The 14735-nt window shown below is 40.9% G+C and overlaps 1 protein-coding gene across 1 annotated transcript; it reads right to left on the bottom strand.

Moving 5' to 3' along the window:
* Positions 1-204: 204 nt before the first annotated feature.
* FANCF (Fanconi anemia complementation group F) lies at positions 205-1608 on the bottom strand. The gene has a single exon (XM_014951589.1). The coding sequence runs from the start codon at positions 1591-1593 to the stop codon at positions 460-462; it is 1134 nt and encodes a 377-aa protein (XP_014807075.1). The 5' UTR covers positions 1594-1608; the 3' UTR covers positions 205-459.
* Between the last annotated feature and the right edge of the window lie 13127 nt (positions 1609-14735).

Below are 14735 nucleotides of genomic sequence, written 5' to 3'. Positions count from 1 at the left end.
TGCAAGAGCTACAGAAGCATGAAAGCAGCCACCAGAGCAGACAGTCCAATGAAGACAACCACTACTAAATTAACCCTGAATTTGGAGTTTTCAGGTTTGATACTCCTTCCCTTTGCGCTTTTCGTCAGCCTCCAACAGTAACAGACACAACTACCATGACCATACCTGAACTACAATATTTTCTAAACAGAAAACTGTTCTATATTTGAAAGAGAACAAATTTTCTTTATTTTATTAGGTGAGCAGTAAGTACTGAAAAGGAAGACACTTCTGCAGTGACCAGAATTAATAACGCAATTACAAGAAAGCACCAGGCCTCCCTAAAAGATTTCACATGCAGTCAGGAACAGTGTGATCAACAGTCACAACAACGCTTGGTTTTCAACTCAAAGTGAGGTACAGTTTTCTTGTCTTTCATGTCAAATGGATTTAAGCAGATTTGCTGGATTTCTGAAGTTTTCATGTTGCTGTTGCATTCATACATGAGCGCTCTGCTTCCTTCCTCAGATACTCCTCTACTTCCATCAATAAGTCAGTCCACACACTTAGGCCACGGACTTTAAAGTCTCCATCCTGTGCCTTCAGGAGTTTCAGAGCAGCTTGGGTCTGTCCCCTAAGCAGCGCAGATCCCTGACAGAGGCAGCTGAAGCGCTCCCTCAGCTCCTCCCAGGACAATTCAGCCTTGTCAAGACAACTTTTAACCCACTGTCCCTGCACGGGGTCATAGACCAAGTGGCTTCCCCAGCCGGTTAAGAGGTCCAAGTAATGCCTGCTGAACTGGGAATAGTGGCCAGCTAGTGAGGCAAGAAGGGAGCCTGGGAGGAAAAGGCAGAAGGCAGAAAATCGCTCCAGGTTCCCCAGCAGCCAGGAAAGCAGGGGCCCGGTAGAACCGTCGTCTCCTGTTGCACTCGCCTGGTTTCCGCCCAGGCTGTTCCCGTCCTGAGCCCCGTCTCCGGCCTGCTCAGCCCCGCTCCCCTGCCTCACCAGCAGCAGCGCCGCCGCCACCACTTCGAAGGCCCGGGGCTGGGGGAGCAGCTCCAGGACACCCGACAGCCAGGCCAGCCGCCCCGCGGCCTCCCCCGCCGGCTCGGCCTCCTGCTCCTCCTCCCGCAGCCGGCTCACCAGGAGCTGCGCCTCCGCTCGCACCTGCGGCTCCAACCCCTCCGGGGCCCGCGGCGGGCCGCGGGGCAGGCCCAGTAGGCGGGAGGCGGCCTTCCGGCGGGCGAGGAGCTCCAGGCTGTGGGGCTCGGGGTCGGCCTCCACCCTGGCAGGCTGCAGGAGGCTGTGGAGCAGGCGGCGGCAGGCGGCGGGCGACAGAGCGCGGTTCTCCAGCAGCGCCAGGCCCAGCAGCCGCGGGCAGCGGCCCAGGTGGGGGAAGCCAAGCAGAGGGCCCCGTTGACCCCGCCGCAGCCGCCGCCCAAGGGCCTCCCGGAGCCGAGGCCGAGCGCGGAAGCGGTCGTGGAGGTGTTGGAAATACCGGGCCCACTCTAAAGCCCTGTCAAGGGTCAGGGGGTCCCAGTCCCGCACCAGGACGGAGCGGGAAACGGCTAGAAGCGCAGGCAGCTGCCCCACCTGCTCCAGCACAGCCTCCATAGCAGCCAGCCCCGGCCTTGCCGCCACCGGTTTGAGCAGAAGTCCCACCTTCCCGCCGGGCACGGCAGCCAATCCGAGCCGGGGAGGGAGGAGATTTGTAAAGCTATTGGTCGAGCCTGACGTCAATCCCGTGAGGGTGGATGTTCCCTTAAAGGCGACTCGAAGTGGCTGCCTCCCTTAGTCAGTTGTGTGCGCTCCCTCGGGAAAGGGCGGGAGGTTGAGCCCAGTTAAAGCATTTCCCTCACAGACGTCCCTTAGACAGAAATATGCTATAACTTCTCCTCCCCGCCACACGTAGTGAAAAAAAGCAACCCCTTCTCCCTTTACCCACCTCTGTTAGCTAGTGGACAGTTTTCCATGGCAGGCTAGAGATATGAAGCGTAGCTTGTAGGACACAGCTTACCCTTCAGAGCAGCTATTCCCAGGTGCTTCCCTCACGTCTGCTACCTCAAGGGCTTCTGCTGCGCTGGGGGACAGGTCCTTCCCTTCCATTCTTGTCTCCATGATGGACCTGCCGCACTCAGTGTTCTCTCACAGCATGGAAGGCAGCAGGCCAGCCCAGCTCCCAGCAGCTTCTGCAGGTGCGCCCTGCTCCCCGGCTCCTGAGGTAATGGCAGGAAGGTGGTGGGGCGCTGGAGCTGGCAGGTTTGGGCACTGCTGGGTGCTCCTCAGGGAGTTTGTGACCCCCGTGGCATAATCCTTGCCACTGAATCACTGGATGGGAGGGATCGGAAGGGACCTTTGGAGACCATCCAAGTCAAACCCTTCTGCCAGAGCAAGTTCCCTTAGAGCAGGTTGCAGAGGAACGCGTCCAGGCGGGTTCTGAATATCTCCAGAGAAGGAGGCTCCCTGACCCCTCTGGGCAGCTTCTTCCAGAGCTCTGGCACCCTCAAAGTAAAGAAGTTTTTCTTAATGTTGAAGAAACCACTGAGTATTACTCTTACCCCTGAGCAGGTATGGAGGCAGCGGAGAGACCTGGTGAGCCCCCGGTGCTGTGGGCTGCCTCAGTGCCCCGGGCGTGTGGGGGGGCACTCCCCCCTCACCACACCAGGCAGGACGTGGCCCCATGGCCTATCCCTTGGGTGACGGTTGTGAGGGATCACACAAATCCCACCGCCAGCCTGCCCGAGCACCCGCTTTGGTAGAGGCTTTCTGAAAGGCGAGAGCCATGCCTGGCAGAGTAAACGAGGCCTGGCTCCTGGAATTTATTGCAGGGGCCAGCAAGAGAAACCAAATTGTAATGTGGTGAGCTACAGTATTGTAGGGTAAACCGTCATATTCTGCCTCTTATGCAGAACTCGTGTTTTCTTTCATACATTTTAGTGCTGGAAATGGTTTCCCCTGAGTTTGTTACCTAAAGAAATTGCATTTTTGGGTGATGAAGTGAGTGTGCAACAGACTCTCAGTGGCAATAGTAAGGGACACAACTCTTGTAGCCTCTTGAGTTACACCAGACTTGAAACTAACATGGGTGAAAGACAAGAAAGAGGCCCACAACTTGCTTCTGCTGCTTTCCTTTCTGCTAAGGAAAACTGAAGCAGTTGAACAGAGCCACTGAACCCGTTAGTCTCATGCCTTGCTAGGAACTTGCTCAGACCTTGTCCCCTGGACACAAACCCCTGCCCTAAAGGTAACTGCTAGCTTTTGGTGACCAGCTTCTCTGATTCACATTATACTTCCAAAATAAAGCAAAAGAGAGAAAGAGAAAATTGTAAGTAAAGGTTTAGGTATAAGTCTCGGCTCTTCAAACCTGGACTGCCCTGGATGGTTGTTTAGGAAAGACCCTTTTCAAATACTTTCAAGAAAACAGAGTTCTCATCCTATTTTCTTATTTTAGTCATCTTCTGGTTGAAGGAATTCATAACAATCCCTCAGTATCTAGTGGTCTAGTGGGAAGGGTTCCTCCCATGGCAGGGGGGTTGGAACAAGATTATCTCCAAGGTCCCTTCCAACCCAAACCATTCTATGATTCTATGATCTATGAATGTAAAGTATTACAAGGTATCATTATACAATAGGATGTTTTTCTCCTGAAAAAAACTCTTTTAAGCTTTCTGTTAACTATTTCTGGAGTAATAGACATGAAATTGAACACAGGTTGCTAGAGATTTGTTGCATTGTTAACAATGGAATTGCTTTCATTATTAATGAATTCATACTTACCTATCATCTGCCATGGCCATATACTCCAAAGCATATTATAAACTACTATTCATTAAAAAGAAGATGGAACATACGAACTTTTCAGTTACATACAATTGAGTGCAACATTTTGGGATGTTTTGCTTAATGCTTTACTCAAATGGAAAAGGGATAGAAACCTGAAATGGTTGGAGTATAATTAAATATTATGTGCCTTGGCCTCTCGATTGGGTTTAATGTAGCGTCTCTTGAATTAAGTGCTGTGGCATACAGGAATAAAACAGTTTCAGTTAATTCCTGACCCACGTTCTATTTTAGTGAGGGATATTTTTGGAGGCGCATATGCTCCATGTCGTGAAGAAGAGAAGAGATATTTCCCTTAATGTCAGAAAACTTTTCACAAGAAATCTTTCACATTATTGTTCTTTTTCTTTATTGGATGAAGTATATGGTTTTATATCCTGTGAATGTCTCGGTATGTTTCAGTTGAAAGAAATCAAATAATCACATTTGCAGCACCAGGAAACTAACAAAAACAGGTTGTGAAAATCTAACCAGACTGGAAAAAACACTGAGTAATATGGTATCTGGAATACTCTTGCATGTGAAGGGAGATGGCCTGCTTGCTCTAATGGGTCTCTGTAGAGCTGACTGAAAAATGGAATTTCCGTTTTACGAAAAACTCCGAATATTTCAGCACTTGGTTTTGTCTCAAATTAGGATGAAAAGTCTATGAGCATTTTTCATCAAGGGGATACGGTCTGACATCTCTGTAATAAAATGGTTCATGTAAAAAGACATTTATATATTTCTAGGTATTACAGCTGTATTTGGAGTCTTCAGTCATGAAGGGGCACGGTTGATGCATATAATGAAAAATAGAGCCTGATCTGAGGAACAGGAGAGTTCTGCATAAGAATGCATTAGAAGATGAATTCCAGGAACAAACAAGAGAAACAAGGTAACACTGAGTTGGTTATGATTCATGTAATAAACTATAACAGCCCTCAAAAACAGTAATTCTTTTTCCACACTCACCATCAAAGGAACTCCCTTTTTACTCCAAGTTTTGTGTTATTATTTGAGAGCCTAGCCACTCTCAGGACGTGTTTTGGGATCTTCCACTTTAAGACTGGAATCTACTTATCTGTTGATTGATCTGCTGAGGCTGGTGCCATGTAGTAATCAAATTAAATTGAACAAACATGGTTTCTTTCTCACAGGTGAATTGTTTTCCTGTACCTCTTAAGTGCTAGTTCTCTCTCTTCTGTGATCAGTTTCACTTTGAGTGGCTGTAGGGTTTTTCCCTGCTAACAGCAAGATTGCTAAGCATCAAAGCTTGCATTTGGTAGTTGGTGTTTATTAACTTATGCTATGTCTGTTGCTACCTGATAGCACTGCTGGGTTGTGTAGACATTATTTAAAAATATCTGTACAGTGCAGAGTTGGTTTCCTACCTAAGGAACACCTATGGGGTAGTGGGGAGATACTTAGGAGGACTGAGGAGGTAAGGTAGAGTGTTAATGTTGGGGAAGAGGATGGAAAGGTTGGGCCAGGCTACCAGGAGATATGGTAAGAACACGGAGATGGGGGGAACAGAACAGTGAATGGATTTTCAGATAACTGGATGTGTGTGGGGAGGTTGCTTGATTACTTTTTAAGAAAAAAATCCTAGAAGTTCACTTCTGGGCCCCACGATAGGCCTTTGGTTGTTTAATATCAGTTTGCTTTCCCTATTAATGATTCTTGTAGTAGTCTCTCATAAAGTTTTAGGTTGTGTTTGGATGTATGTTTCATGTTACATAAACTATGTAGTCTCTTGATTTCTTTCTAACAAGAAATGGAACCCCCGAAGATATCTTAAAGAAAATTGTACAGGCTACATGTGTGAGTGCATGAGGCTTCCTTCTATGAAGGAAGGATGGGGACAGATGTTAAAATAGCCTTTTTCAAATGTTTTGAAGAATTATCACTACTGAAAAGTAACCTCTTTGTTTTGTGTGATTTAAAAGAAAAGAAGAAAATAGACAGAAGAGAAAACAGGACATATTTTGCATGATAGGCTGGAGTATGTATTTACAATTGCAACACACAGATTGTTTAAGCTCTCTGCTATATGCTTCTTGCAAGGAGCTGTGATACTGTGAACAGGGATAGCCAGTGTTTCCTGAGTTGTGGGTTTTGGTTCTGAGGTGTTTATTTTCTTTTTCTTTCCCCAAAAAACGTCTGTAAGAAAAGAGTCTTTGAAAGTATTCATCTACTGTTGTGTTAAGCTATAGTAAACGTTCCTCTATTACAGCTTTTGATTGATAAGATACATGGCAAAGGAAGTTGTTTAGCAAGTAAAAAAAGTGTCTGTTAGATAAAGAATTTGGGAAGTCATTTCTAGAGCTCCCTGAAAACAAGCCCACTTTTCAGTGAAGCACTGCAAAACAGTTTCACAAGCCCTGCATTTTGTGGGAATTACTGTACTGTTTTATCTAAGTGGAGAAGTCAAGTAAAAGATTCATATGAAGCTTTATGGAACTGGTGAGTTTCTTCGCTCTAGTTATGGAGCCAGTAAAATTCACTCTGGCAGGCAATATCAGTTTTGAAGCAAAATTGGTCAAACTAGCCAGAAGTCTGGATTCCGTTGTTGTATTTTCCTTCCTCTCCGAAGTCATATTGGCTGTAACATCATTATACCATTTCTCCTGAATAAAAATTTAGTAATCTGTTTACTTGGTATACCTAGCATTATATAACTCTGACATGGTCTTTTGTTAGGTAGGAGGTGTTATTTCAAATTATAAAAATAAGTATATGGAGAGAGATGTATGATCTACATTTCTGGCACTAATATTCACTTTTTAACTGTAAGGAGGTTTGTTTAGCTGCCTCTAACTGCGTGCTAGGGATAAGGTTGCCACGCTCATTATATAGAGGCCTATGCATATTGATGATTCTGAACTGCTGGACCATTCATGTAGAATTTCTTCCTGTTTCTGCAACGAACTTTGCAGAAAAGTGAGATTATTCATTAAGTCAGTACCTGGCAGACTCTATCAGTCCTTCCATATCTTCTGGTGAACTCAGAACTTTTTTTGTCAACGTAATCTCTTATATCTTAAGAACTAGCAAGGTTGTGGTGGACTTCTGGAATGAGAAAAGAACAAGTGTAAAATCAAATGGCATAGTAAAGGTGTTGGACCTATTAATGTGTACATCAAGCATGAGCCTCAGACTGTACAAAAGGCGTATCTGTCAGCAGGGGTTTTTTTCCTGAAACTTTTTGTGCTCTGCTCCAGGTAGGATACTGTGGTAAGTCCTGTGTATGCTGATTGCAGGGTATCAATGTATTAATAGCAATGCCCATTTGCAATGTGTTAGACCAATGATTCGAGTAATTGATGTCAATTTTGTATAAGGCATTAGAGTGAAAACTGACTGAAAATCCATGTGTTGAAAGAGTGCTACATCTAACATACATCATTACCGAGACAATCAAAATTCCTAATTAGAGTGGGTTTTAGGTTATGTCTGGCTATACCAAAACTGATTTTTTAGGAAATTAAATATATAAACAGTCAGACTTTGCTGCCTAGCCCCTTTTCTAATTTTGGCACTATGAGTCAGGACTATACTAGCAAAGTTACTAAGCTAGGGTATAGCTCTTCAGTATATAAAGCTTCAGTATGTATAGCTCTTCAGACATAAAAGTAAATAAAATTGAGTGGCAAATTGTGCCACCTTTTCCTGACTGTGAATAGTTTATTAGAAGTGGTGGGGGTGCTACATGTTTATGAATGTCCCTCTCACCAGATGAGCCACATTAAATGATCGTGTGTGTACTCCAAAACCAGTTGCAGTTGTCAAGCTTGTACTAGATACAACTAGTTTTGCCTTGAGTTTTTTTGAGCTAATGCATTTTAACCTATATTTGCTGTGGGATAAGAGCATGCATGCAGGCAGTTAATGCTGCTCAGCTGATGAATGCTAAGGTATTAAGCTGTGTGCATTGATAGCTGGCCATTTTTTGTGATATCTTTTAAAGAGGTTTTGTTTGCTGTCTGTTGTGGTAGTGGGTTTGATAGATCTCAGCATGTGCTGATTAGAGCATTTGTCTACGTGCCCTTTTCCAGGCTTCTTTTCATTTAAGCCAAGAAAACCCTTAGTTAGTTATGTTATTTTTATTACAGGATCAGGTGCACAGACTGAGCCTTCTGAGGTGATTTGAACCCATACCCCCTTATTAGGGTACCTGTTAAGTAGTATCTGTCTGTTTCAGAGACCATCTTATCTTCTGAAAATAATATTCCATAAAGCTTGAGTAATAAAACACTGGATGTGGCTAAAGGTTTGTAATTTTGATACGTAACACTGTGGTATTTGTATGAAGTCAAGCACACGAGGACTAAGCTTAGTCTAGCATCACAGGTTTAGTACTTAACAATGAAGGGTCTTTAAGAGTATTGGAGGGGGAAAAAAATCTGTACGTTTGAGAATAATATCTAAAAATTCTTTCCTACTCATAGATTCTGTGTGTTTCCATGACAGTTAAATTGCTGTCATTCACAAGAGTACAGGAAGATCTTATAAACACACTTTCATGTTGGAATTGGTTATATTTTTTCACTTGCATAAAAAGATATATAAAACTCAATGCAAGGCAACTATGTATAGAGCTATTTATATGTATGTCTGGGTTCTAATAACATAAGTAATTTGGATTTTTCTCTTTCACTGCAATAATATCCTGAGAACATCTTAAATTATCAGATAGACTAATATCGCTCCTTCACAGCTCTGTACAGTGTCTTTATGAATAATACATATCTGTGTATAGAGAGACAGCTACATTAGCACACATGCACATGCTGGATAGACATGTCTTTTTTTTGAGCAATAAGGCTTTTAAGTATCTGTTGTTTCCATTTTCATGTCTCCAAAGCTTTTATGTGAATTCTTCCAGCACATTTCTCATTATTCTCTCAACCTTTCCTCTGCTGGATGGCTGGGGTTTCCAGACATATAACCTGAAATGTCCTGGGAGAATTTACATAAAAACAATAAAGCCAAGGAAATGGAAACCACAGAATATATACATAAATTTTTTTTCAGCCTTTGCTAAGAAGCTCATTGGTTAATATTTACAGAGGAATTCAATTTTCCATATTAACATCCTTTTCACTGTGAAGCAAATGTGGGAGAGTGGGATAGTAAGAATCATTACTTAACTGAATGGGGGGGGGTTATACGTTAATCTCATTAATGATTAAAAGATTTCATTTTCTCCATCCTATTATATCAAGAAGAACATCCCATGAAAAAAATCATATAAATGGTTGAATCAAGCAAAGGTTAATGCAAAAATTTGAAGGGGTTTTTCTATGTATTTGGGAAAAGTTTAAGGGGTTTTTTGTTGGCTTATCTGAACACATGTAAAGGAATACTGGTCTCTGTTATCTATACTCATAGCATCCTCTGAAAGCAAATCATTAAAACTGATACAGCTGCTTATAGGATCAATAGTAGAGTGAAAATGTTTCAGATTCTATTGAGGGCCACTTGTTAATAATGAGTTGTGTACATATCTGTGGGTAATGCCTCTGGCAGATTTGGACAGGACCTTCCTGATGGTAAGCTTCTCAGATCACAGCAACCACAACCGTAACTGTCCTATTGTCCTGATAGTGATATTTTCTGCAGGCCAAATAAACACAGACTTAAACTTTTTCCTTTGCTTCAGACTTCTAAACTTAACAGTGTTCTTTATGGAGAAGTTCTCCCCACATTTTACAGAAAATACAGATATTTAATTAGTAAAAATGCCTGGAAACCAAAATATTTGGATCTGTTGTTACAGTTTTCCACAGCAGTTAGGATTTGTATATTTCATGTTAATTCCATGTTATTTTGGTTGTCTGACTTGATTCCTCCTCCAGCACTGAACCACATTTAAAGATTTGTGTAATGTTGAAGGTTGGAGCCTTTGTGTATATCCAAAAAGCATCACAATGTATTAGAATATGTTAGTTCATAACTGAACCTGAGACATTGCCATTAGCTTTCTCAATAAGACAGGAAATTAGCAGTGTTAAAACAATGAATTGTATTTGCAGGAAAGAACAACGAGTTAAAAAAGAAAAAAGCAGAGATGAGATTGTAGTGTGTAGGATACTCGCATAAACCTAAAAGCCAGCAGAAAAAAAATCTCTGTGTAGTTCATACCTTTGGGTGGGATGAAGGTGGTGGGTGAAGATCAATTCCTAGAATGAAGGAAAAAGTCTAAAAGAGAGGTCTGCTTTATTAAAGGTCCCATTTTTGGGGTTAAAAAAAAAAAGGTAAGAAATATCCAGTTTTAAACCTGGAAGTAATCAAATTCATATTAATTCAATTTGTTCTAATGCAAACAGGGAAAACACTGTTCTTAGTTGAAACTGCTGCTGCAAGCATCCTCATATTTCTTGATATTACAATAGCTTCCCTGAGTTTGAGAGAAATACATTTGTAACTACATCAAGGAATTATTACTGTAATGAATGTACTGGAGTTTTATACTCTGCATGGAGAAAATAACTCCCATGAAACAATGAAAAATTATAGTTTGTATATGTTTTCTTTGTGCTGATGCTCATCAAGTGTTTAGAAAGAGCTTGAAGTTCTGTTAATTGATAACTTATGAGCCTTGAGGGCTGGAATTAGTTCCCTTGCTTTTTGCAGAAAGAATTGGATCTAATAGTTCTTAGAAAAGGGACAATATGGATCACGCTTTCCAGACAAAACTTGGCTGTGATTGACAGTTCAAAAATACCTAAGGGAGTTAGGCTCCTTACCACAATAGTGAGTCACTGGGAACCAGATGCCTGAGGGTCTTAAGAGCTCTTGAAAAGTTGTGTATTGACAGGGATGCTTGTGTCCCAGTTAGGAACACTCATTTATCTAGTGAAAGCATCTTGTACAGCGGCTGATAGTCACGACGGAAGCTTTACGTGGGAAATTCAACAGCATATAATCTGGGTGTAACTTGCCTAAATACTGTGGTCCTAGTGGATAGATGCTATGAACCACAGTACAGAAATGTTTATCCTAGAGAAGAGTCCAAATAGGCTTTGCTATCAAACAGGGATTTCCCTGTCAATGAGGAGTTAGAATTTTCTGCCGAATGAATTTATCAAATAAAATGTCTTGGAATAAATCAAAATCTTAGTTTAGAAAAAATCAGTATGTTTTGTGTAATATTTTTGACTTAAATGAAGAATTTAAAATGAAATTATTATTATTTTATTTAGAAAGTGAAACATTTGTTAAAATTTTTTTTCAAAAATCATTCTAATTCTGTAGTAATGTTGAAGAAGGAGAGTTACTTTGGCCTCAGTAGATTTTTACTCTAAGCAGAGAATTTGTTTGGGAAGTTTGACTTGGAGTAAAGGCACTTTCCAGCCTTCTGTTGAAATATTTTGAACCTTTCCTCATTGGTTTGAATGAACGGTCACTGGTTTGAACTGCTCTATCCTGACTATCTATTCTAAGGACTTGGAAAAGAGGAAAGGGCCTTGTCAGTCGCTATCATGTTGACAAGATCAAGATACGTGGCCTGGTTCAAAATTGCTTTTTCTCTTGCTGGTGTGGGAGGAGCTGCAGAAGAGGAAGGCCTGGAAATGTAGAGACAACCTGGTAGGATGCAGTGGTTCCTCAGACAGTAGGCTTAGCATGGGTCAATGTTTTGTTTCTCCTTTTGCTTACATTATATTGCTTTGTTGTTAGTTTCTCTGAATATATAAGGGTTTCTAATAGCATTTTGTTCTTCCTGGCTTCCAAGTCCTTTTCTTTCACAGTTTTGGCAAAGACTTCACATGGGAATGATTTCGACATGCGTATTTAGGCTTCATACTAAATGTGTAAGGTTCAAGTTATACACAGCACATCGGTTCTAGGTAATTTGTCCTGCAAATAGCTGCCTTCTGCCTAACTTGCTACTATACCTAATGCATCACTATCTCAGGTAATTTGAATTAACTAGTTGGATGGGATATACTGACAAAGATATTGGTCAAAAATAACAATATGGATTTTTTTTTACACAATCTTTTAATTAATAAATTGCGAACAGTGACTTCAGTCCTGTTCTGAGTATTCCTCCAGTTATAATCTTAACGGATATAAACAGACGTTTAATCCATCAGATTTGGTCATGGATTTCCCATTAAATTTGTCCCCTAAGTGATTCAGCATCCTAGTTCTTAACAGCTCACTGAACATACCCAGTCAGTTGTAACTGGTCTGTATACAAATTACTGCCACGTTCAGCAAAATCCATGGAATTGTTCTGACTCTCTGGGGAGAGTTTTGTTGAACTTTGAAAAACTGGGAGTCTTTGTTAAATTTTATTTTTCAGTGTCGTTTCAAGGAGAGATATTCCAGACTCCTTTTTCTAAAATCTACACATTGTGAGCCTGGCATTCTTTGTACTTGCTCCACTTTCACAGTAGTGTAAATCTCTTGGCTTTATTGGCATTTCTCCTGATTTCTACCTTTTATAGCATTTCATGAAGAAGCAGATGGTGAACTAAGTTTAATCATAGGGTATGAAATATGATTATGTGTTCTGCTTAGGCTACTACAAGCAGATGGTGAACTAAGTTTAATCATAGGGTATGAAATATGATTATGTGTTCTGCTTAGGCTACCATATTTATTATTGGTTTCATAATCTATTTTTTAGTATTACATTAATAAAACCTAAAGTTACCCTAAGACAGCAACGAGTTTTATCTATGTCCAGTAAGACTTGGCGTATGTTACAGCAGAAGATGTGGATCACCAGTTATGCCTTGGTAGATCACTGTATATTTTTGTTTACCTTATATTTCTTTTCTACAGATCAAAATTTCACATGCATAACTACTGGGATGGAAATAAAGAGGTCCTTATGATAGATTTTGGCCCTGGGACTTGCATATACTAAGATCAAAATATGTCAAATTTCTGTCTTTCCATTCAACTTTCCTGTCGAATGAAGCCTAAGGGCCACAGATACACAGTACAGTATTCAGTAGCAAATTCCATATGGATTTACTAGCATCCAAGTATCACATGCTGTAATTTTATCGAGATAACTGATCTGAATATTTCGTCCTAATTGTTTGCTCTACTTTGTTCCTAATATGCTTCTTACCTACCAGGCCTATGATATTTTTCCCAAGTGTTTTTTCACTTTTGTTGAATTATTTCTTGATGTAATTATTTTGTGGGCTGTTTGCCTGGGCTTGTAACAGATGAAGAAAAAAAAATGTACTAAACTAAAAGGTCATACAGGATGACTTTTAGCACTGGAATTCTGACCCTGGTCTTGTTTGCAAGCACAGCTATAATGTTCACAAGGTAAAAAAAGCTAGCTTTCTATCTATAGCTTTCTCTCCTTGCTATTGGTTTTGGGCATCTGGTTTCAAGGTTGGTCTGAAATTTGATCTTACTCAAATTCTCTCAATGCATTTCAACAACATATGTCATTAATGAAGGGAGCTGGGTAACCAGTCTCACCATTGTTTGTAATTCAGCCTATGACAGGCAGCAGGAAAGCAGAACAGTTTCAGCCAGCCCCAATTAGGAAAACATGCCCAAGGCACAGGCCATAGCATAAACAGAGATATGTCAGGCTCCTCCTAGAAGAAAACCGAAAGTGTACGCTTGGCAATGATGCTTTGCTTTTATTCTGAATGAGAAACCTGTTGAACAAAACAGAGTCCTTATTTTGACATTGGTATGGTTAACAGCGAGGATAAAGAATCATTCCTGATGAAGACAAAGATAAACTGGAAAAGAATGATCTGTGGATTGCAGGTGCTGCAGCAACGTTGATGCAAAATAATAACCTCCTCAATTAAAAATATACAGAATTACAAAAACGTATTTTTGTCTGAAAGAAACATACAAAAAATATAAACGCTAGTCTTTTGTCAGCAATTAGATATTGCCCTATCACGTTTCAGATTGTAACGCTGTGAACTGGGAAGATTCTTCTGCAGGGAACTGCCATTCCACAACATGCCCTTACATGAAGAATAATGTTACAGAGACTCTTCTGGAATTGAGCAACTTCCTCACAGCAAGAAGAGTGCTTGCAAAAGAGGTAATACATTAAGAAAGTAGTATTTATCATTTCTGTTGAATCCTCAGTCTGTGACATCTAAATGTTTAATAGGTGTCTCTTACCTCGCAACCCTCAGGAGATATACTTAATAATCTTACAGATTGGAAGTCTGAAGCATCTGGAAGATTAAGTAACTTTCCCAAGATCACACACAGATTTCTTGTTTTGTTATGACACAAGTGAATACCAGAGCCAAGATTATTCCCAAACTGCCTTATTTCCCTTCTCTAATAGCATCTTACCAGATACGGGGTTTGCAGGATAAAGAAGAAGGAAAGACAGAGAAGGAAAATATGTGCAGGACTCTTCTATAAATTGAATTACTAAATTCAGCCCATCTTTCTGTAATACTTGATGTCTACTAACATCAGGCTACTTTACTACAGAAAGTTTTTTTGAATATGCCTATTTTACAGATGGGGAAACTGAAATAAAAAGTGATTTGATGAAACTCCTACAACAGATCAATTTGTTGAGCTGGGAAAAGGAACTGAATCTCCCAACCCCCATGAGACAGGAATAACTTATATTCATTAAATGAGCTGGCATTCACCCTGTTTCATTTGGCAATGCAATAAAGTGCAGAGGGAATGGTGTTCTTTCCATTAGGAACGGTTCGATGATGCCACTTTAATAGAAGAATGAAAAGGAATGCTGGACTCCAAGCATTCCCTAAGGTATAAGATTGAATGTTTGAACTGAGCAGTTGGAGAAAAAAAAAAAGCCTGGAAAAGAATAGCAATAGAAGTATTATCTTAACAATAGCTTCTGAGGAAAATTAATTTGAAATGTTGATGGAGAAAGTGTAAGATTGAGGAATAAATGCTGAAAAACGATGTCAGGGGCAAAGGCTGGGAGAACTATGAAG

This window comes from Calidris pugnax, unplaced genomic scaffold (assembly GCF_001431845.1).
Source record: "Calidris pugnax isolate Ruff unplaced genomic scaffold, ASM143184v1 scaffold183, whole genome shotgun sequence".
In the NCBI taxonomy this organism is placed as follows: domain Eukaryota; kingdom Metazoa; phylum Chordata; class Aves; order Charadriiformes; family Scolopacidae; genus Calidris; species Calidris pugnax.
Note: the sequence above shows the minus strand (reverse complement) of the source record. Positions and strands in the feature narration are given on the sequence as shown.